Consider the following 25,457-nt stretch of genomic DNA (forward strand, 5'->3'; position numbering starts at 1 on the left):
TAAGGCCTTCAATGGCCAAGGCATAAAATATTAGAATAAGAAAGTGAAAGTACAGTTATATAGAACATTTGTTAGGCCATATACTATTGTGTGCGGTCTGGCCACCATACTCTAGAAAGGCTATGATTGCACTGGGATGGAATGGAGAACTTTATCAATAAGGAGAGGCTGGAAATGCTGGGTGTATTTTCCTTTAAGTGGTGTTTAAGAGGCGACTGACTGAGGTACAAACGAATAAATACTGAGAAACCTTCCCTCACAGCAAAGGAGAAAAAGTGCTGAGGTTTGAAGCAAGTGGTGGAAGATTTAGGTGAGTTTTGAGGTAGAATTTTTTCCCCCCACCCAGTGAGTAGTTGAAATCTGGAACACTCTGCCTGTCAGCCTATCTTCTCTTGTCCAACCCATTTAAAGTGCCTACTCCCATCACTCTGCACCAGGACCATACCCCTACCATCCATGTACTTATCCAGACTTCTCTTAAGTGTTGAGATCGAGCTCGCATGCACCATTTATACTGAGAGCCCTTGTACAAGGCATAGCTCCAACCTTTGGAGTGTTCTTATCTTATAATCTACACCTTTAGTGGGGCTTTCACGTGCCAGGTCAAATGTTATTTTGATGATTACAAGATCGAATAAAGTTCAGAGTTTGTTTTCCCCTACCTCCATATACCTATCCAAACTTCTCTTAAACTTTGACGTTGAACTTACACACACCACTTGTGCTGGCAGTCTTCATGCAAGACCTAGCTCCAACCTTTGGAGTGTTCTTTTATTATCTACACCTTGAGTGGGGCTTTCACACGCCAGGTCAAATACCATTTTGATGATTACAAATTAAGTTTGAGGTTTGTTAATATTTTTATTCCAAATGTAATTTTTCTCTCAAGGAGAGAAAATGCACATTTACACCCAAGAGCAGCTTTCTAGTTTTTGAAACTATTAAGTATCACTTGAGGATTTGTTCTTTCTAAATATTTAAGGTAACACCAAGTAGTAAATATAGAGAGTGCTGGAATGGCCAAATGGATTATCATAACACTTTTTAAACATTGATTCATCACATTTGAAATTCATGTAATGTGAGGCAGTTTCCTCTTAGCGAATCAATCTTCTGAAATCTGTTTCGGTTCCAGATTTTCAGGTTACACTACGTATTTAGCAGGCATATACCTTGAGTATATATACACAGCATAAGAGATAAAAATAGAGAGTACTGGGGTTACTCAACTGATGTGACAACAGCTGTAGGGGAAATCAAAGCTAACATTTCCCGTCAATAGCTTTCACTCAGAAAAACAAAGTTGGCTCTGGAAAAAGAACGATGAGTACTTCTAACTCTATCTGTTTTTATTTTAGATCTCCAGCATTCACAATATTTTGATTTTGAACTATTGTGAGCTAAGCAAAGCAAACAGATGGTAGTGAAGTTCAGTGAATAAAGTCTAGATTTTGTTGTAAATATTTTATTTGTTTTTAAGAGTGCGTGAAAGAGAATAGGGAGTCTGGATGTTTGATGAGCACTGTTATACGTTATATTTTAACCTCCATCTACATGTGTAGTCTAAGATGGTCTAGGAACAATATTCAATAAGTGACAACATTTTAATAAATCAATCAGTTCCAGTTCAGGTACAATATATGCTATTCCAAGATCTCAAAATATGTACAATTTAATTACTTTTTCATGCAACATTTCTGGTTCACGAGTGCTATTGAATCACAAAAGCCAGGTCAAATCTGGAAATATCTTCATATTCCTTGTAATTAATTATGAGAAAAGAAAAAAAACATTTAATGTGCAAGTTTGATGAAAACTATTTACTAAAACATTACATAATACTTGTCAAGGTTTCATTTGTAGGTGATGTGGAAAAATTAACACTTGATCACTGAATTACAGCAAAGAGGTAATTTGCTTCCAGAGACAGCATTGGCTTTTCAACCAAACAGTAATGTCCAGTAGCATTATGCTGTTCTCCCCACGATCCTTTAAAATATGCCTGTTTCAATACTTCTCCAATTCCACTTTAATTAATATTTTAGTCTCAGCCATAACAGTCCCTACGGTAAAGCACTGTCTGTACTTTGTGCAAGTTCCTACTGAGGACTCTAAGCCTAACCATATCCTGACATAAAGGTTTTCATCAAGGTAATGGTGACATACTCACAAGAATTGAAGTTTTAACCCCTACTCCAGTACAAAATCCTGGCTAGAATCCTTTGCAGGAACACTATGGAGGTACAGCACTTTATATGAGATATATATGCTCTTGGGGATAGAGAGTAGTAACTTCAAAGCAGCATTTCTAGCTCCTTTCCTTTCTAATTTGAGGCCATTAATAGTGACTTTGCCCCATTTACTGACAATTTATTGTTCAGTTCTTCTTTACCTGCATGCTGAAAGTATCATAAATTCAAGGCCATCATTAACCTTAGAACCCCTGTGGCCACAAGTTTCAATATTATTTCACTAGTCTCTTAGGACCAATTACACTGTTCCCTAAAAATTCAGTAATGTCTAATATCTGCAACCACCAGTAATCTGTTGGTTGGTGTAATCCTTTTTCAGAGAGGTCCCACTCTCAACTCTGAATAAGAGAGCCAGTCTCAGTAGAGAGCAGCAGGGCCTTGGCTCCAACTTCTACCAGCTATTGTGGGATCTTTGCACTACACGCGAAGCCTTCCGAATACTTTGAAAATACACGATAAACTGAAGCCGCTTTGCTCTCCGTTGGATGCACAAGATCCCCATTTTGTTTGACTAGATTGTTTGGTCCACTGCCCAATATTAATCCCACCAGCCAAAAATGTGATCACATCATAGTGTTGTTTATGGGATCTTTCTGTGCCCAGAATGTAAGTGTCGTGTCGCTTTCCCTTAAAATTGTTGAACAATTAAATGGTCTGCATTTCAAAGTTTGCAATGACAGTAGTTTAAAAGCTCTTGCTGAAATCCTGTCGCCGTATTTTCTTTCACCATCTCAGAGTAATTGTTCTGACGAAACATTTACATTCTTCACCCTGATGATTCGGTGGGACCCACAGAGTCACAATTCGAAGTTACAGCTTTATTCCGTCCTTTAAACGTTTTCTGTGCGCTAATTTCTCATGTTTGCCTAGAGAGACGTGCAAAGCACACGGCGCGGGATCAGAAATTATAGTGGAAATTGCCTCTTTAAGTCGAGTTCCCTCAATTAAGTACAGCTAGCTGGTGAAATCACGTCGAGCCCGTACGTGTGATGAACATTGAGCTCAGCTGGACGGCATGCGGCGGTGGCCAAACCTCCAGCCACACGTTCACTCATTCACTCAGTGCAATACAAACAATGGCGGAAAGCAGCTAGGAAAAGGCGTTTTGTGTTTACCTCAGTGTTAAGGAAAAGCTGTGATTCGTTTTCCCGCGGGCAAACGAACTTATGCACAACCTATATGTTCGCCATGGAAGGCGCAGCGGAGAATCCGAATCGAGCTGTGGAATATCTAAAAGAGCTAAATAAAATAATCGAGACTCAGCAAGAGTTGCTGGAGAACCAGAAGATGCGCATCGAGGAGCTGGAGCAGCAAGTGGCCGAGCTCTGGAAGGAAAATGCTTCTCTCAAAGAGGAACACCAGCGGCATCTGGCCACTTGCCGTTTGCAGAGCGCCAATTATACGCCTCTAGCTTCAATTAAAGAGGACCTAAAACAAGAAGATCTAAAGTAAGATCTGATGATACTCACTGCTGGTTTATATATCCTATGTAATTCCGTTTGCGAAGTGTTGCCCGTTATTCTAGGCGGTGATTGAATTTTGCCTTAATGTTATAAGTTTAAATTTGAAGTGCAGATACTCTATAAGTGTAGCAAGGGTTATTATCGACATTGTAAGGTCTGGGCTTTCTTTAATATTCATTAGAATACTTGACATGAGGCAACTTGGTGTTTTAATGCCAAAGCGGATATAAAGTGAAAGCGGACTGAGTAAAATGTACTGATCTAAGTTATATGGGTGCGGATTTAGATGCTCTTTGGAAAATCGTCTCAGTCAAAACCTAAGCTTTTCCTCTTGGGGATCTTTATAGTGGGGCAATTTTAATGAATTATAATTTTCTTTACACACAGTGATCATATGACTCTGCCTATTGCTCTTGAGTTTTGTCATTTTTTGGAAACGACTGCAGAAAGTAAGCGTCTGCATTTTATTACAGGGCTCCAGCTGTTATTTATTTGGTAGCCGGTTATGTATATAGATCTAGAGAGTTTTAAAGAAGAAACTCTTTGAAAAATATAATCTCATATACTTTTGAAGAGTAATTATTTTGGATAGTGGGCAGTTTGTGTTAGTAGCATCGTTTAAATTAATCTCAAAATGTAATTCAATTTCGTATTAAAATTAAGTAGGAATCGTTATTCTAGTTCTTAAAAGGATTTAGAATCATCTGCTGGTCTTAGCTGTCCAAGTGGTCGACGTAATATGGGACTAAATAGAAGATAACTTAAGTATTCAGAAACGCAAATATCATTGTTTTGTATTCTGTGTTTATACACAAATACGGTGGACATTTGTAATTTAAATATGAGTCGAAATAACTCCAGTGGGTACAGTTTCTGTCAAAAAAATTCCGTCTCCAGTTAATGGGTATGATTTCAAATTAATGAACGATCTTTTAAGTGCGAAGAGGACTTTATTCCAGTTTGCTGCATGTTTTTCAGAAGGGAAGTAAAAGACTACATCGGTGAAACTGGTATAACATTCGTTACCATCTGTGGCATCTTGATATTTAGGACAGTGTTTTGATAAGTCGATTTAGTTAATCTGTAATCCGTGATATTTTTAGTATCTAAACTCATGGAATAGTGGCCTTGACTTTCCGATACTTTTAAAGCCTTCCCGTGTTAAGGATATCCTTAATATATTTACTTACACTTCTCGGATTTATGTATTTCAACAATTTAACTCATTCTTCATTGATGTATTCCTGTGCTTGGATGAATGAAATAACTAGGCGTATCTGTGCTCAAGATCGAGAACGGGGGAACTTAGATTCAGCCACTGCTAGTTCCAACAAATCTCGACTGTCATTTTTAGTGTCAAAATAACTCAGACAGGAAGTATTATTCTTGTTTGATAGATCGTGCATTGCAACGTGCAGTTTTTTTTTAAGAGACCCTCTTACTTTTAAAACGTTTTGATATTAGAAAGATCGTCGGGTTCACTTGGACAATTGTTACTGCGGCACCGTTATCTGTCTACTGATTCTCGAGAACTGAAATGAAAAGTGCCGACATGTGTACCTGTACACCCGTAAATGTAAAGAGAAACATTAATTCATTCGTACAGTGAACGAGATCGATACTTGACAGCGGGTAAATGCCATTCAGCTGTAATGCGTATGGTTGAAGCGAGCTTTGTTAAATTCCAATATGAAAGAGCATCGAGCGAGTACATACTCAAAAGTAGTTTTGATTAGAATTTCACAATAGATCCTAATGGGGCGTTCAATGTAAATGAAAATACTAGAGTTCGGTGTTTAAGGTTGGTTTTATTCCCTGACCAGGGAATGCTGAATGACTCAGAACGGTGAAGGCTGATTGCACGATACTTGCTGTGGTTTTGCAACGCAACTTTTCAGTGATTATATATTTTGAAAAAAATTGGGTTGGCTGTTTAATCGCAGGCGAGGTTAACGATGTTTGCACTGCTGTTTCATGTCACTGATACATGTCACCTTGATCCGATCTTGCTGGGTCCCAGTTCAGCTGGCCGGGAGCTCCTGACCGACGTCCCGCAGGAGCCGGGCAGCGGCGCGCATGCGCAGTGACACCGAGCCCGCGGAAAGGGGGCGCCATATTTCCAACCGTCTTTGAACTGGAAGCCGGCGTTGACAGACCTACTTTAACTGCTTTGCTTTGCAAGTTTCACCAGTGCGTATTTGGATAACCAAAGCAAGCTATAGTGGTGGGTTATTCCCCAATTAACATTTTGAAGGAAAGAAATGCACTTTAAGTTAGACGAAAGGACATCCACGTGAAGTGGTTTCTCTCTCCACAAATGCTGCTTGGTCCGTGGAGTATTTCCAATCTCTTTCCTAAATTTCTGATTTGGGTTATGCCAATAACTGTAATGCTGTAGATCTGAAATTAAAATAACGGTATAGATACAAACGAGAAAATCTGCAGATGCTGGAAATTCGAGCAACACACACAAAATGCTGGAGGAACTCAGCAGGCCAGGCAGCACCTATGGAAACGAGTTCAGTCGACATTTTGGGCCGAAACCCTTTGGCAGGACTGTTATAGGTAGATAGACACTTTATTGATCCCAAGGAAATTACAGTGTCACAGTAGCAGCACAAGTGCACAGATATAAATATTAGAAGAGAAGTAGAAAGAATAAAAAAAATGTTACCACAAGCAGTCTAGTAGTGTGCAGTTTTGGGCTCTTTATTTTAGAAAGGATATACTGACATTGCAGAGGGTTCAGAGAAGATTCACGAGAATGATTCCAGGAATGAAAGGGTTACTGTTTGAGGAACGTCTGACAGCTCTTGGGCTGTATTCCCTGTAGTTCAGGAGAATGAGGGGGGATCTCATAGAAACATTCAGAATATTAAGAGGCCTGAACAGATTAGATCTGGCAAAGTTATTTCCCATGGTAGGGGAGTCTAGGACAAGAGGGCACGACTTCAGGATTGAAGGACATCCACTTAGAACAGAGATGCGGAGAAATTACTTTAGTCAGAGGGTGGTAAATCTATGCAATTTGTTGCCACGGGCAGCAGTGGAGGCCAACTCATTGGGTGCATTTAAGGCGGAGATAGATAGTTTCTTGATTAGCCATGGCATCAAAGTATATGGGGGGGAAGGCAGGGGAGTTGGGGTGACTGGAAGAATTGGATCAGGCATGACTGAATGGCGGAGCAGACTTGATGGGCTGAATGGCCTACTTCTATATTTTATGGTCTAACACTTGCCCATGATATGTTGATATGATTATAGAGCCTAATGACCAAGGATAAGAATGGATGACCTCATAGCGCTCTGTCATCCAGGTGCACCTTAGGTACTTGTAGGTCCTCACCGCATCCACCTACTCACCATCAGTTGTAACAGGGAGCATTACAGGCTTAGTCTTCCTAAAGTCCATCACTATCTTTGTCTTACAAATGGTCAGCTGCAGATGTTTCAGGTTGCACCATTCGAGAAAGTCCTCCACCAGGGCCCTGTATTCATCCTCCCATCCTCCCTTTATATACCCAATTATTGCTGAGTCATCAGAGAATTTTTGCAGATGACATGGGTCAGTGTTGTATCTAAAGTCTGAGGTATACAGGCTAAACAGAAATACTCTACGGTATCATGGGAGAGAAAAACTGAGTTAAACTTTAAGATTGATGACTCTTGAGATATGTGGGTGTTTAAAAACAGGAATATTTTAAGTTCAAAAAAAGAGAAGGTTGATGAAAAGAAATGTGTTGAGGTTGAGACCAGGAGAGTGATTGATATAGATCGGAAATGATGGAGAAGGTGAAGGGGGCTTGTTAGTGAGGGATGATTTATCTGGATGAGGTGTAAATCCAGGGAAATCATCTATAGAAGGAAACAAAATACATGATGAAATGGGAAATACAGGACTGTACCTACTGGAGATCTGAAAGAAAGAAAAAAGCTAGGAAAGTGCAGGAAATCAGGCAGCCTCTGTGGAAAAAAACAAATAACGGAAATGGATAAAATCTAGATAGAGGTTGAAAAACAAAGAGAAAAAAAACCATGCAGATGCTGGAAAACAGAATCACGAGTATTTTTTAGGAGAATGTGCACCATTTGACTGAACAAGCCTGTATGTGTTGTCTGGAGATGCCCATTGATCACTCAACCCCTTCAGGATTCACAAAGACATCCTAAATATTGAGTTTATCACCTGACATTTTCCTGGCTCCTTCATAAATCAATGTAGTATACATAGTATTTTTGCTTGATCTTTATACTTTAATTTAGCAGCATAGTAATATGGAGATCTCTTGAAAAGTAAAGATTCCAGGATTGCTTTGAGTTAAGGTAAGAATTATGGATAAAATTGTCAAATTTGGGGTTTTAAGCACATGAGACTCACTTAGGCATCAGAGGCCTGTTCCTATTCCCATGATATTTGATATTGCAATGGTAATAACAAAATAAATACCGATGCCTACTGTTCGCTATTAGACTGGACTGAAACATACTTACCTTCTGATAGTGGTTCCATGGAGAACTGCCAGTGATATCATTCTCCTGGTCTATTTCTTTGATTTTCCCCTTCCTGCACATTGAAACACATGCCAATGCTTTGTGTTTTTTTCAAGCTAGGCTGGTGTTAGTACTGTGACATCATTTATTTGAAATGAATTGATGGCCTTCAGTATTTTCCTTTGTTCTCTTTAGTTTTAAGCATTTGTAAGTAAATTTGACTTTTTTAAATGTCTCTTTGAATTATGGAGGCATTTTAAAAGGCAGCTGATGAAAGGAAATTGCATTTGACCCAAGATGCAAAGGTGAGCATGGCAGCAAGCCATGCACACGAAGTTCAATATGGTTATCCAGAAGTTGCTGTCCGTAATCTCCTGTCCCTATACAACCAATGTGTATTGTTTTAGCGATCAACTCCAGTATAAACAAACAATGTCACTGAGCAGATGACGGTAGGACATTTATAAACTTCCAAAATTTCCTGAAAATGTTGCACTTTAATGCATGAGGTAAAGTAGTTTTTATAGCATATGAAGCTATAATTATTATGTGATAACCCTTTTGGGCTTAAGTTGACTAGATATTTCAAAATGCAATGCATTTTAATTTTATTAAAATGTTAATATTTATATGTTAATCATTCTTTATTTCATGCTCTGCAAAGTCTTTATAAAACTAGCTCAAATTGACTTTTGACTTCCTGATTTGCTTGCTGAGAATACTTAAGTAATTAAGCCGACCAAGCAATCAATGTCATCTGTTATCACATAAACAAACAATTTACAGCAATTGATATTAGGAAATATGCTGCATGTGATAGTGAAGTACCACATGAGGTTGACATCTTTAAAATATGAGCCTGGAAGGTTTGAGATAACATCACAATGTGAATAGAGGATTGGGTTAAAAACAGAACAGAATGTGTCCATTTCATAATTATTTGCAGTTACTAGTGGGATGCTTTGAGATTATGTTTGAACCTCCAGCTTTCCACAATGTTATATTGACAATTATATATTTAAATGTAAGGGGCATTAAGTTTATTAATGTTACAAAGCTATGTGGGGAAAGAAGGCTACATGGAAGTCACAAAGGGATTTACGTAATTTGGTTGAATAGACAAGAAAATACCAGATGGAATATAATGTTGGAAAATGTGAGATTATTTAATGAATAGAAGCGTAGCATTGTTGAGGGACTAAATATTGCTGCATAAGGGGTCCACGATTCACTACAGCTTATTAATTTTCTGCAAATTCAAGTGGCTGCACCAGACCATGATGCAACCAGTCAAGATACTTTCAGTAGTACATCTTCAGAAGTTGTTAGAATGTTTCATGATAAATGGAACCTCCTTAGCCTCAGAAGAAAGTAAAGATGCTCCATGATTTCTTTATGTTTGCATCTGTGTACAGGACCCATGACAGGTCATCTTTGTTAATGAAGAGGAATTTAACGCTGTGGACTCCCTACACTGCCGACTTCCTCCCTAATGTATACTGGCTCATGTTTGCCTTCCTTCCCTTTTCTGAAGTCAGCAATCAGCTCTTTAGTTTTGCTGAAGTTGAGCTTGTTTTTGCAGCTCCACTCAGCCAGGTGACCTGTCTTGGTTTGGTAAGCTGACTTATTGCCATCTGTGATTTGTCCAGCGACAGTAGTACGATCAGCGAATTTGAAGATGGCATTGGAGTTGTGCATAGCCATACAGTCATGTATGAAGGGTAAAGCAGGGGACTAAGCATGTAACCTTGTGGAGCATCTGTGTTGATGATCATTGAGGAAGAGTTGTGAAATCCTCATTGACTGAGGTCGGCCAGTGAGGAAGCAGATTATCCAGTTGCAGAGGGAGGTACAATCTTGAAGCTTGATGATGAGTTTGGATGGGATGATTGTGCTGAACTGTAGTTAATGAACAGCTGCAACTGAGATATACATGCCTGTTGTCCAGAGCATAGTAGAGCCAGATAAATCTGTTGAGCTGTTGTGTCACTAGGGAAGTTGGAGGAATTCCAGGACATCTCTGTGGCAGGAGTTGACTCACACCATAACCAAGGTCTCAAAGCACTGTGTTCCAGTTGGTGTAAGTGCCACGGGATGGTAATCATTGAGGCAGGTCTGCACCTTCTTCTTGGGCACCAATGTAATAGACACGATTTTTGAAGCAGGTGGGAATTTTGGACCACAAACGTGATATTTTTGAATAGGAAACCTATGAGGTAACTTCTTAGCATGGGGGATGGTGATGAGCTGTCAGAGGAAGTGGATGAGCTGGGTACAACAACAGCATTTGAAAGGCATTTAGAATGGTATATTGAGGGGAAGAGCTTGGAAGGTTATGGGCTGAGCTCTGGCAACTACGGCTAGCAGGGAGGATACTGTTATTAGCATGGACAAGATTTGCCTAAAGGGCCTGTTTTCATGCTGTATTACTATGACTGTCTATAAATACTACAAATACTAAGTACACTGTCTGGACCAGGTGCTTTTAGTGGATGCATCCTCTTGAGGGATGCCAAATCTCAGCTTCTGTGATTGAAATTGCAAGGTCATCCAAAAATGCGAGGGCGCATGTGGTTGTGTCATAGTTCAATCTATCAAAACGTGTATAAAAGGCATTCTCATCCAGGAATGATTGGTCATTACCAGTTATGCTACCTGATCTTTCTTTGTGGTAAGTTATATCGTGCAAGTTCTGTCACAACTTTTGAGCGTCCATCTGTGATGGACAGGTTGGGGACAAGACAGCTTCAGTGCACTATATCAAGTTTATCATAAACCGGACACCACGAAGAGTTGTGTTGCAAAGGAGTCAGAGAGGTGTGAAAAAAGTAAAGGGATTGCCTTTGATAGGTAGAAAATTGCATTCCTAGACATTTGGTATTAAATTCAACAATGTATCACAGGAAGATTTAGTCTTTCAGCTTTTATTGGAATTTGTTGGAGTGGTAAAAAAGTGAATGTGGGATAGAGAATTAAAGTCAAGCAACTGAAATATCTGGTCCGTCCTGCAATAGAAAATGAAGGCACAGTTCAAAGTACTTTAATTATCAAACAATGTATACAATATACAACCATGAGATTCATAATTTTGCAGGCAGCCACAAAACAGAAACACCAAGGAACCCATTTAAAGATAAACCTCCACATAACAAGATGATGAAACATTCAGGAAAAAAAGAACAAATCATGCAAACAATAAAAAGCAAACAAATTACAAACAGAAGATTAAACATCAATTCCCCAAAAGTGAGTACATAGCCATGAGCCACCAAGGGAAGTGAAGCCGGTCTCAGGAGCTGATGGCCACAGCCACTGAGTCAGTCAGTTCAGTGCTGTGTCAAGAACTGTTGACCACAGCTGCAGATCCAGTTCTGTGCCAAAGTGCCTTGATCACATCATGCAAATAGTAAAGCATATTCAGCACTTAGGGCATTAAACATCAAACTGCAGTCAGAAATGAGACGACATGCATGTGCTGCCGAGGCATTTGTACCTTATCACATGGGACCCAAGACTCCTGCACCTTCAGCTGGCAGCAGAGAGGGAGACCGAACAAACACAGGCAGATAGCCCTGAACACCTGTTTGTTTTCTGTTCTTGTCCTGGTCAATTATAATCTTGCTCAATACCTCAATCAGCATGGTGTAATGGAGCCAACCATGGATTTGCATGCCACCATTGGAAATTGATGCAGCCACCTCCAGGGAGGGCCGGAGATGCACTCCATGCTGATATCCCAGGAGATCGCAAAAGCACCAGATATTCAGTCAGCCAAATCATGCATTCTTAAAAGTGAAGTTACAGGTTGCAATCAATTGTAGTTCAGAAGAAGAAGGAAAGAAGTGTATCTAAAAGAAGGAGAGTATCCAGTAGTTTTGTAAGTTGTCTGCAAGATGTCACCATTGGTCACTGCCTCCATCTTGTCAGAGGTTATGGAGCAACATGGAGATGAATTGAGAGAGGTTTTATTGAGGTTTTTGGAATGCTCCATTTTGATATTGAAAGAATTTGCAAATAATCTTGAAAGAATTCTTGTCTTGTTATCTAGACCCACTTCCACAAACCCATTGATAACCTTTCCCTTCGGCCCACAGCTTTCCCAATAATTAATTGATTTGACATTCCAGTGTTCTTTACCCAATGTTGTTCTTTCAGATTTCTGTGAATCATTATTGTTGGATTTAGCTTTAGTAATGTGTTTAAGATTTGATGACTTAAGGCACTTATTCTATTAGTACAGATTCTACTTTGTGCTTGGATGAGTGGCATTTTCTAGAGCAAAGGTTCTTAACCTGGGGTCCTTGAATCCCTTGGGTGTCCATAGATAGATTCTGTGAACTTGGATGGAAAAACATTTACATCTTTTTTCCCACTAACTTCTGACTGATATTTAGCATTTCCTTCAATTATGAATGTAGGCAACAAACCACATTAGTATTAGCAGTACCTGTGACTTTGTCACCAATAGAAATCGCAGATATTTTCATATCACGTTACAGTTGTTACAAATATCTCAAAATATCATTTACAGCATGCTCATCACTACTTCAAAGTTATAGTAGTTATTAGACCCTACGTTAGATCAAACATGATCATGGTCTTGCAACACACATTAAAGTTGCTGGTGAACGCAGCAGGCCAGGCAGCATCTCTAGGAAGAGGTACAGTCGACGTTTCAGGCCGAGACCCTTCGTCAGGACTAACTGAAGGAAGAGTTAGTAAGAGATTTGAAAGTGGGAGGGGGAGGGGGAGATCCAAAATGATAGGAGAAGACAGGAGGGGGAGGGATGGAGCCAAGAGCTGGACAGGTGATTGGCAAAGGGGATACTGCGTCCGGTGCTCCCGATGTGTATACTGCGTCCGGTGCTCCCGATGTGGCCTTCTATATATTGGCGAGACCCGACGCAGACTGGGAGACCACTTTGCTGAACACCTACGCTCTGTCCGCCAGAGAAAGCAGGATCTCCCAGTGGCCATGCATTTTAATTCCACATCCCATTCCCATTCTGGCATGTCTATCCACGGCCTCCTCTACTCTAAAGATTAGGTTGGAGGAACAACACCTTATATTCCGTCTGGGTAGCCTCCAACCTGATGGCATGAGCATCGACTTCTCTAACTTCCGCTAATGCCCCACCTCCCCCTCGTACCCCATCTGTTATTTATTTCTATACACACATTCTTTCTCTCACTCTCCTTTTTCTCCCTCTGTCCCTCTGACTATACCCCTTGCCCATCCTCTGGGTTCCCCCCCCGCCTTGTCTTTCTTCCCGGACCTCCTGTCCCATGATCCTCTCGTATCCCCTTTGCCAATCACCTGTCCAGCTCTTGGCTCCATCCCTCCCCTCCTGTCTTCTCCTATCATTTTGGATCTCCCCCTCCCCCTCCCACTTTTAAATCTCTTACTAACTCTTCCTTCAGTTAGTCCCGACGAAGGGTCTCGGCCTGAAACGTCGACTGTACCTCTTCCTAGAGATGCTGCCTGGCCTGCTGCGTTCACCAGCAACTTTGATGTGTGTTGCTTGAATTTCCAGCATCTGCAGAATTCCTGTTGTTTGCTTGATCATGGTCTTCCTGCTTGCGGACGCTAATGCGACATTGTGGTCAACTATTGGGCAGTCCTGTAATTGACAGCAATCACAACATGCTGGAGGAACTCAGCAGGTCGGGCAGCATCTGTGGAAACAATCAGTCAACGTTTCGGGCTGGAACCCTTCGTCAGGACCTGTAATTGACATATGTGCTGCTTTGTCAAAGACCACCCCACAGTTTAGTGTTTTTATTCAAGCTAAACAACAACAGCCAACAACACTGATATGGCTTTAAAAAGTAATTTTAGTCTTGGTATTTAATGCTTTAATAAAGAAGTATGTATATATCAATTATCACAAATTTGTTTTAAAATATATTTTGATAACTGTATTTCAATATAGTTGGTTTCTTTTGTAATCCTACATATTATATTTTATATATATTTCAATACATTATTCTGAGGCTGGCTACATCAGAAAGATAGACTCATTTGATTGTAAACAGATAACTGGATTATGTATACTGAACAAATTGAGCAGTATTTTGAAGTGAATGAAATAGCCAATGAAAAGCGAGTGTCTGTTTTGCTAAGTGTATTAGGTGGAAAGCATATAGTTCCTTAGTCTGGTTTGACTGTTCCAACCAAACCAGCCGAAGTAGGCTTTGCTGCTGTTGTGAAAGTAATGCAAGAACATGTAGAACAGAAACCATGGTTGATTGCAGAATGCTTTAGGTTTCAAAAGGAAGAGGAGTCCATTTCAGCATAGCAGGGTTGAACTGAAGAAGTTGTCTGAGCATTGTCAGTTCAGTGATGGTCTTAATGATGCATTGAGAGATTGTTAAGTTTGTGGAATCTTGAAAGAAAATATTAAAACATGGCTCCTAACTGAAGCAAAACTCGTGTTTAGTTGAGATCATTGTATCAATGGGAACGGCAGCCAGAGTCAGAATTGAGTTGCAGTCAGAAATGAAAGTGAGCATGAACAAGATTGCACCATCTAAACAGAGACCTGCCCAGCCAAACAAATTGTTACCATTATGGCAGGGGCTCATATAAACAAGACCATTGCAGGTTCAAGGGGTCTGTCAGGATCTGTGATGATTTTGATGTGATAATTCCTATTACTGGAATTAGATCAATACACTCTGCCCAGGATAGAGGATATCTCTGCGAACCTTTCTAAAGGGAGATATTTCAGCAAAGTGGTCTTAACCGAGGCCAACCTATGAGTAGAGATTGAAGGAAAGTCCAAAGTGTTTCTCACCATAAACACTCAGTGTTACCTGGATGACATTATTGTCACCAGTGATGATGCCAAAAAACATTTCCAAAGAATCAAGACAGTGTTAGAAAGATTAGAAGATTATGGGCTCAGAGCATGACGCAACAGAAGTGAATTCTTTAAACCAAGCATCACTTACTGTGAGTGCACTATTGATGCATGTGGATATAGAAGTGTACTAGGAAAATTCAAGCAGTGGTGGATGCCCCAAGGCTAAAGGATGTGTCATAGTTGTGGTCCTTTTTTAGGATTTGTCAATTACTATAACAGGTTCCTGCCAAACCTGGCTACTGTGCTACACCCAATGAACTCATTATTACAGATTGAGAAGAAATAGCAATGGACAAAGCAGTATGAGGTGGCTTTCCAAAAGACAAATGAAGTGGTCATTCAGACACTGTACTCGCATATTATGATCCGCATCATTCAGTGAAGCTTGCCTGTGATGATGCCTTGCCCTATGGTACAGTGTAGGTGCAGTCATGTGGCATGTTATGAGTGATGGAAGAGAGTGCTCCATAGCCTTTGCACCATATACCCTTAATGCTGCAGAGAAAAATTGTGCACAGATTGACAGATGGACCTTGAGGGACCTTGAGTCTGGTTTAGGGTATAAAACATTTCAACTAATATGGAAGAGAGTTTACCCTCTTTACTGATCATCAATCCACAGGAGGGTGTTCCGCTGTAAGCGGTAGCAGGAATGTAGAGATGGGCTCTGTTTCTTGGTGTGTACAATTACAAGATCAAACTTAAGAGGACAACTAATTATAGAAATACTGAAGGATTGGCCTGTTTAGTTTTGGGAAAGGAAATATCTGAAGAGTTTATAAAAGAGGATACTCCTTTAGATGTATTCTTACTGCAAATTGAAGCCTCCTTATTATGGCAGAGATCCAATGATCCAAAGGGAAATGAGAAAAGACCCCACACTGTCTAAGGTTCACATTGCAACACAAAATGTTGCAGACGTTCCAGTTTTCCCATTTTTAACAGTGCTGGAATGAATTTTCCCTTGACAGTGGTTGCTTTACATGGGGATTTAGAGTTGTTGTACCATCTAAGCTGAGAGCTAAAGTGTTGGAGGAACTACATGCCAATCATCTAGGCATGATCAAAATGAAAGCATTTGCTCAAACCTTTGTCTGGTGGCCTGGGAAAGATCAACAGATTGAGCAGCTTGCCATGCACTGATCAGGATGTCAACACATCCAGAAGATGATAAGAGCAGTGCCTCTCCATCCCTGGGAATGGCTTGCATTGCCATGGCAGAGGATTCACCTGGATTTAGCCAGATTATTCATGGGTACAAAATTCTTAGTAGTAGTGAATGCAGGTACAAAATGGCCAGAGGTGTACCCAATAGCCTCCACTACAGCCTTGCACCCTGTTGCCTCCTCTCAAGAACTGGTGTCCCAAAACACTTAATGACATAGTTTGTTGCAGAACTGTTTCAGTCATTCTTAAAAATGAATGGAGTAAGACATATAGTTGCAAGAAAAGGTTTGGGAACACTTTGGAATTACGTTGTTTTCTGCATTAATTACTCGTAAAATTTGGTCTGATCTTCATCTAAGTCACAATAATAGACAACTACAATCTGATTAAACTAATAACACACAAACAATTGTACTACTTCTCGTCAATACTGAGTACACCATTTAAACAACCACAGACTAGGTTCAAAAAAGTATGCCTTCTACAGAAGCTATTCGGAGTCAGGTGTCTGATCAATGAATGCTGAAGGAAGTGAAAAAAGAACCTAAGGGTAACAGCAACAAGACCTGCAGAAATCTCTAGAACTTTGCTCACATGCCTCCTGTAAGAAAAACACTGAACAAGAATGGTGTTTGTCGGAAGGACACCACAGAGAAAACCACTGCTCTAAAATATTGCTGCATGTTCCAAGTTTGCGAAAGACCACCTGGATGTTCCACATTACTTTTAGGACAATATTCTGTGGACAGATGAGACAAAAATTGAACTTTTTGGCTGAAATGCACATTGCTATGTTTGGAGGAAAAGGGGCACTGCACACCAACACCAAAACCTGATCCAAACTGTGAGGCATGGTGGAAGGAACATCATGGTATGGGGCTGCTTTGTTGCCTTAGGGCCTGGACAGCTTGCAATACTTCAGGGAACAATTAACTCAAAATTGTGTCAAGACATTTTACAGGAGAATGTCAGGATAGCAGTCTGTCACCTGAAGCTTTATAGAAGTTGGATGATGCAATGAGATAATGATGTAAAAGACAAGACTAAATCAACAACAAAATGGTTTAAAAAGAAGAAAATCTGTGATTTGGAGTGGCCAAGTCAGAGTCCAGACCTTAACTCAATCGAGATGCAGTGACATGACCTGAAGAGGGCTGTTCATACAAGGTATCCCAGAAATATTGATGAACTAAAACAGTTTTTGTATGGAAGAATGGTCTAAAATTCCTCCTGCTCACCATCATGCAAGTCTGATTAACAGTTACAGGAAACATTTAGCAGAGGTTATTGCTGCTAAAGGAGGTTTTTACCAGTTATTAAAAACAAGGGTTCATGTACTTTTTCCAGCCTGGACTGTGAATGATTAAGCAATGTGCTTAATAAAAACTTGAAAAGTACAATTGTTTGTGTTAGTTTAGGCGGGTTATGCTTGTCTATTATTGTGACTTAGATGAAGACCCCATGTTATGAGTAATTAATGCAGAAAACTAGGTAACTGCAAAGGGTTCAAAACCTTTTCTTGCAACTATACATTACATCTTCAACATACCACCTAGCTACAAATGGCTTGGTAGAGAGTTTGTCCAGAGCCAAAGGAATGCACTGTGTGCAATGTCAGCAGAACACCATAAACTGACACTGAATCAGAAGCTTGCCAGTCTCCTCCTTGCATATTGCAACGTAGCACCAGCTGTGGCCAATCTCTGCTCAGCAAAACAGTTAAGAATCTTTCCCTTAAGAGTGTACTGTCTCCTTGCATTTGCCCTATCAAGCTGCAACCCCTCACATCTAGCTGGGTTAAGCTCCATCTGCCATTTCTCAGCCCATATTTGCAACTGGCCCATATTGTGCTGTATTCTTTGCCAGCCATCGACATTGTTCACAACTCCACCAATGTTGGTATCATCTGCAAATTTACTAACCCACCCAGGTACATTTTCATTCAGGTCATTTATATATCACAATCAGCTGAGGTTCCAGCACAGATCCTTGTGGAACTCCATTAATTACAGACCTCCAGCTCAAATAAGTTCCTTCACCCATTACCCTATGTTTCTATGCGCAAGCCAGTTCTGAATCCAAACAAGCAATTTGCCGTGGATCCCATACGTCTTAATTTTCTGGATTAGCCTCCCATTAGAGACTTCGTCAAATGTTTTACTAAAATCCATGCAGACAACATCCACTGCCCTACCCTCATCAATCTCTCTTGTCACCTTAACAAAAAACTCTATCAAATTGGTAAAGTACGACCTGCCACGCACAAAGCCATGCTGGTGTCCTTAATTAGGCCATGGGTTTCCAAATCTCATATAGCCTCTCCCTAAGAATTTTCTTCAGCAATTTCCTCAGAACTAACGTGAGCCTCACCAGTCTATAGTTCCCAGGATTTTCTTAAATAGAGGTGCAACATTAGCCACTTGCCAGTCCTCCTATATTTGTCAATGTGGAGCAAATTGCGAGTTTATAAATCTGGTGGGAGCAAAGGATGTTGGAAATGGTGTGGGTGGAATGCTGTGGGAGGGGTGTGGGATAGGTGGCAGAAAAGGAGCGCCAGTGACAGAGGTGTTGCAGGTGCAGACATACCGACCCTGAGACACCAAGCAAAGTTATTTGAGTGCAAGCAATTGGTTTATTAATCATTACAGAAATTTTCTCTCATGCTTCCTGCTCTCTCCCTTCTCCCTGCCCCCTTCCCACACTCAGTCCACAATAGAGACCTATATCAGAATCAGGTTTATCACATATATCATGATTTTTTTGTGGCAGCTGCACAGTGCAATACATAAAATAACTACTGTGCAAAAGTCTTCAGTGCCCTAGCTATATGTACATAGTACATGCCCAAGACTTTTGCACAGTACTGTACATTTTTCAGTTGGGGTTGTATAGGTCTTGAATGGCAATTTCTCCATTGTGGCACCTGCTTACTTTGATCAACTTGATACTAGAAAATAATGTGTTTGGGACTTCGAAGAAGTCAAGTTGGATAGGTTTCTTATGTAGACACACTTGGCAGCTGCATAATGGAGAGGGAGAAGAACATTTGTTTCAGATTATGGAAACATTGATGCTTGTTTTCGATATTATCAAAGTTATTATCTTTTTTGGAATTGTATTTAATCAATGTGTATGAATATTCCATCAATCTGACTTCCAAATTATAGATGGTGGAAAAACTGTGAGGGAAATATCTGGAGTATCTGGCTGTGACCCACTTTTGTAATCTGTATATTTATGTGGCTGTTTCAGTTAAAATTTTTTGTTCATTGTGCCCATCACACTTAAGATGTAGTTGAAGGATTTCATACAACAGTGATTGCATCTTGAGGGTAGGTGATAAGGCCTGTTAGAGATGTCTTTTACCTAACTCTTGCAGTATGATTCTATGTCATGTGTCAGGGAGCTTCCAGACGGTAAAAGAAATTATTTGACTCTATCTGAATCTCTGACATTAGCTAAGTCTATTGCCAGTTAGCATTTTTGGAGCTCCCTTCTGTATATTTATTTTGGCATTTGGCCATCACCAGTAAGGCTGGCATTTATTGTACAGCCCCTGAGAAGGTGCTGCTGAGCTGCTATGGTGAATTGCTGCCATCATTCTAGTTAGTTACCCCACAGTGTTGTTGGGCATGGAGTTACAGGATTTAGATCCAGCTGTGATGATAAATTTCCAAATTAACATGTGTGCAACCTGGAGGAGAATCTGCAGACGCTGGTGTTCAGTGCCTTTTATGCACTTATCTTTCTTGGTGATAAACGTTGAAGGACAATTGTTTAAGTGGTCTGGATGAGTAACCACTGTATAGTTTGTAAATGGCATACTGCAATATCTGAGCACTAATAGTGAAGAGAAAGAACATTTAGAACAGTGGTTGAGGTGCAATTAAGCAAGATGCTTTGTCCTGGATGGTAACAAGGTACTCTCCATGACACCAGATAAGTCGGGTGTATTGAATCCCAGTTTGATAGTGGAAAGATCTTGGTGTCAGAGGTGATTGTAGGTGGTTGGATTTACATGCCAGGGATGATTATTGTAACTTTTGTGGCATGAATTTTACATAATCACCTATCTGCTCATGCTTTAATGTTGCCCGATCTGACTACATGCAGGCTCAATCTGCTTTATTTCCTGACGAGTTGTGGATGAAAATGAACATTGCAATTATCAGTGAACAACTGCTTTTCTAACCTTGTGATGGCAAGAAAGTAATTGAAGCAGCTGGAGATGATTGAGCCTGGGGCACTTCCCTAAGATATACCTTTTGGGATGATTGACAACTTTCAACCATAACCATCATCTTTTTAGGATTGATAAATTCCGGGCACTTGAAATATCTGCTGTTTATCATTTACTAAGGCACTTTGATGGTGCACTAGGTAAATGCTGCCTTGATGTCAAGGGCAGTCACTCCCACTTTGCCTCCACAATTGAACTCTTTTGTTATTATTTGTTAAAACTGTAGAAAATTGGTTCATTCTCTTTTATGATTGAGAGTAGACTAATTTTAGGTGGTAAGTAGCTGGATTGCATTTGTCTGTGAATGTGGCATATTGTGCACAGTTCCATATTTGTCAGATTGGAGCAGGTTGGGTTGAGTTACAGCTAGTTGTAGAATATAAATCTTCAGTACCAAAGGTGGGCATGTTGGCCCTGTAGCTTTTGCTGTGTTTGGTAACCTGGATCACTTCTTGATAACACATAGAGTGAATCAAATGGCTTGAGACTGGCTTCTGTGATGGTGATAATCTCAGAGGGAAGTCAGAATATATTGTTAGAGAGTCATAGAAAAGTGTAGCACAGAAACAGGCCTTTCAGCCTATCTAGTCCACACCAAACCATTTAAACTATCTACTCCCATCGATCTGCATCGAGGCCATAGGTTTCCATACCCCTACCATACATGTACATATCCAAACTTCTCATGAACATGAAAATCGAGCTCACATGCACCACTTGTGCTGACAGCTTCTTCCACACTCTCACCACCTTCTGCGTGAAGTTTCCCTTCATGTTTCCTTTAAACTTTTCACTTTTCACCCATAGCCCATGATATCTAGTTGTTGTCCCTCCCAACTCAGTGGAAAAAGCCTGCTTGCATTTACCCTGTCTGTACCCCTCATAATTTTGTATACCTTTGTCAAATCTTTCCTCAATCTTCTATGCCCCAAGGAATAAGGTCCTAACCTATTCAAGTTTTCCTTATAACTCAGGTCCTCCAATCTTCCAGTTAACCACATTATCATCCAGATCATTGATATGGATGACAAACAACAATAGACCCAGCACTGATCCCTGTGGCACTCCACTAGTCATTGGCCTCCAGTCTGAGAGGTAACCATCCGCAACCACTCTCTCCCATAAAGCCAATGTCAAATCCAATTTACTGCCTCATCATGAGTGCCGAAGGACTGAACCTTCTTGACCAAAATATGGGATCTTGTCAAGTGTCTTGCTAAAGTCCATGTAGATGACATCCACTGCCTTGCCTTTATCAACTTTTCTGGTAACTTCCTTGAAAAGCTCTATAAAATTGGTTAGACATGACCTACCATGCACGAAGCCATGCTGGCTATCCCTAATCAGTCCATGTCTATGCAAATACTCATATATTGTCCTTTAGAATATCTTCCACTAAATTTCCCATTACTGATATCAGGCTCACCGGCCTGTAATTTCCTTGTTTGTTTTTTTTTTAGAACATTTCTTAAATATTTGATCAACATCGGCTATCCTCTGGTACCTTGCCTGACACTAAAGATGATTTAAATATCTTTGCTAGGGCCCCAGCAATTTCTGCACTCACTTCCCACAGGGTCTGAGGGAACACCATATCTGGCCCTGTGGATTTAATACCCAAATTAGCCTTAAGACACTAAATACCTCCTCCTGTAATCTGTACAGGGTCCATGAAGTTGATGCCATTTTGCCTCACTTCTGTAGACTCTGTGTCCTTCTGAGTAAATACAAATGCAAAAAAAAAATTAATTTAAGATCTCCCTCATCTCTTTTGGCTCCACACTTGGATTATCATTCTGATCTTCCAGAGGACCAATTTTGTTCCTTGCAATCCTTTTATTCTTAGTATATCTGTAGACTCCCTTGGGATTCTCCTTCAGCTTGTCTGCTAGGGCAACCTTATGCCTCCTTTTAGCCCTCCTGGTTTCTTAAGTGTTCCCTTTCATTTCTTATTCTCCATAAGCACCTCAGCTTTTTCCTACGTGTCTATATCTGCTATGCACCACCTTTTCTTCTCAACCAGAGCCTCAATATTTCTTGAAAACCAAAGTTCCCTATACCTGTTACCTTTTACCTTTTATTCTTACAGGTACGTACAAGCTTTATACTCTCAGAATTTCATATTTGAATGCCTCCCACTTATCAAGTACACCTTTGCCAGAAAACAACCTGTCCCAATCCACGCTTGCCAGATCCTTTCCCCAAATTAGAATCTTAATCTGCAGAGCAGATCTATCTTTTGTGTATTCACTTCAAAACTAATGTTGTTATGATCACTAGATGCAAAGAGTTCCTCTATACAAACTTATGTCACCTAACCTGTCCCATTCCCCAATAGCAGATCAAGTATCGCACACTCTCTTATTGGGATTTCTATGTACTAATTAAGGAAACTTCCCTCAATACGTTTGAAAGTCTCTATTTCATCTAATCCTTTTACAGTATGTGAGTCCCAGTCAACATGTGGAATATTAAAATCACCTACTATAACAACCTTATGTTTCTTTTAACAGTCTGCCATAGATATGGCACTTTCTAACTGATGTGGTTGTGTATGTTTCAGCCTTGTCCTCATTGAGATAGGAATGTTCTTGCAACGTTTCTTTCAATTTAGAGTCAAAGGGCACTACAACACACAAACAGGCCCTTCGGCCCATCTAGTCCTTGTTGAACTATTAATCTGGTTAGTTCCATTGACCTGCACCTGGACTATAGCTCTCCATACTCCTCCTATTTTTTTTATACCTATCCAATCTTAAATGTTGCAGTCAAACCCACATCCACCACTTCTGCTGGCAGCTCATTCCACACTCACACCACCCTGAGTAAAGAAATTCTCCCTCATCTTCTCCTTAAATAGTTCACTTTTCACCCTTAACCTATGGCTTCTACCTCATCTCACCCAACCTCAGTGGAAAAAGCCTGCTTACATTTACCGTATCTATATTCCTCATAATTTTGTGTACGTCTGTTAAAACCTCACCTCAACTTTCTATATTCCTGGGAATAAAGTCCTAACCTATTCAGATTTTACCAATAACTCGGATACTCAAGTCCTGTCCTAGCAACATACATTCTTTTTGGAAAAAAGGTTCCAGTCTGTTTAATTATTACTAATAACAAAAACTTATCTGGCCTCATGTCATGCATAAAAACATTTATAAATAAATCACACAAACGTTTAATTATACACCACTATTCATAACTCTATATTATAGAACTGGGGAGCTTTGATTTCAATCATTGGTTGTGAAATTACTTTGTTCTCTATATTGCCTGCTGTGTCTGTTTGTTGAGCAGGCATGTAATTCTGTGTTGCACCTCATCAGTTTTAGATGGGCCTGGTTTGGCTCCCAGTTGGTACTTCTGCACTCCTTATTGAACTGCAGTTCAGTAAGTACTTAATAGCATTTGATTTAATAGTAATCAGATATTGATCAATATGGTGAGTAGTAATATTATAAATTGTAGTGTATATTGTTGCTGCTGCTGCTCTATTGATGTTACATTTTGAGTTGTCAGGTCTATTGAGACCATCTTGTTAAGTGCATTTGTAGTGCCACAAACACAATGGAGGGACCACTGTGTGAAGACAAGATTTCATCTCTTTGTGCTCTGTGCAATGGTCGTTTCACCCACTGCATTCCCTACGTAAGTGTATCTGGCATAGGTTATTGATGATGAGTTTGATTAAGTTTTTCTCCTGTGTTGCTGCATGTGCTACCTGTCACAAACGCAGTCCTGCAGCAGCGTCTTTCTATTCCCAGGCAATTCAGTCTGTATTATTAGAATGCTGTTGAAGGATTATGAGATTCCTCAGCAGAGGGTATTCTGTGCCCTGGGTACTCAATGCTGCAATAGAGGAACATGTTTTATCAGTTAAGATGGTAATCAGGATGTGGATTCTTTGCCCACATTTGAATTGATGCCATAACATTGCCTAATATCTGGAATCTATATTGGAGATATAAACGGCTGCTCCTTCTGCTTTTGCAACACTGTGTGGCCACTTACGGTGAGTCTGACCTGCTGGTTGGACAAAATGCAAATAGGTACTCTGATTGAAGAGTTTTGACACATTGCCTTTAAGGTGAAATACTGTAGGTATCAGGCTGTTTCTTCATTATTCTGTGAGACCACTTTCTCAATTAAAACATCATCCACCGAATTATGTGAAGAGGAATTTTCAAAGTTTGCTGAGATGGGAGCAAGTTTGCTGTGTTCAAATTCATTTCATAGGTGTCTGTGTGGGTGCAGACTTCTTTATGTGGTTGTTACTGAAAACTTTGCATTCATTAGGAGGGAACTTTGATGTTGAGTTAATGATAATGGCAAGGTATCTTGAACAGTTGAAAATAGTTTTTCAACCTAGGATATTACCCTGAAAAATTTCCTGGATTTAGATGATTATACTACAAGAATTGCAACTTTGTTAGATAAAATTAGAACTAGGAATTGAAATTGGTTTATTGAGACACAGTGAAAATTTTGTCTTGCATACTGTTCTTGCAGATTTATTCATTATACAGTGCATCAAGGTGGTACCAAGTAAGTCAATAATAGAATGCAGAATAAACTGTAACAGCCTCAAATAAAGTACAGCGCATGTAAAGAAAAGGGTGCAAGGTAATAATAAGGTAAATTGAGGTCAAAAGTACACACTTTTCAGTAACCTTATAACAGTTGGGTAGAAGTTGCCCTTGAGCCTGGAAGAGTGGACTTTCATGGGTAATTAGGGAGGGAAGAAAAAAAGAGTGGGATAGATAGGGTCTTTGATTAGGCCATGAGAAGTATAGACAGAGCCCATGGAGGGGAGGCAAGTTTCCTTGATGTGTTGTGCAGTGCCCACAATTCTTGCAGTTTTTTGTGGCCACGAACAGAGAAGGTACCATACCAAGCCATGATGCAACCGGCTAGGATGCTTTCTGTAGTACATTGAAAGTTGGTAAGGGTCAACAGGAACATGCCAAACTTTTTT

At 40.1% G+C, this 25,457-nt stretch overlaps 1 protein-coding gene across 2 annotated transcripts in view; it reads left to right on the forward strand.

The window, feature by feature from the left end:
* The first annotated feature begins 2,018 nt into the window (after positions 1-2,018).
* Positions 2,019-25,457, forward strand: part of iqsec1b (IQ motif and Sec7 domain ArfGEF 1b) — a 518,432-nt gene continuing 494,993 nt past the window's right edge. The window contains exon 1 of one of the 2 annotated variants that reach the window (XM_063068138.1): positions 2,019-3,700. In XM_063068138.1, coding sequence (XP_062924208.1) covers positions 3,432-3,700 — 269 coding nt within the window. In that variant the 5' untranslated portion in view covers positions 2,019-3,431. The remainder of the gene's footprint in view (positions 3,701-25,457) is intronic. The other variant, XM_063068134.1, reaches the window with a different exon arrangement.

This window comes from Mobula hypostoma, chromosome 15, assembly GCF_963921235.1.
Source record: "Mobula hypostoma chromosome 15, sMobHyp1.1, whole genome shotgun sequence".
Classification (NCBI taxonomy): Eukaryota; Metazoa; Chordata; class Chondrichthyes; order Myliobatiformes; family Myliobatidae; genus Mobula; species Mobula hypostoma.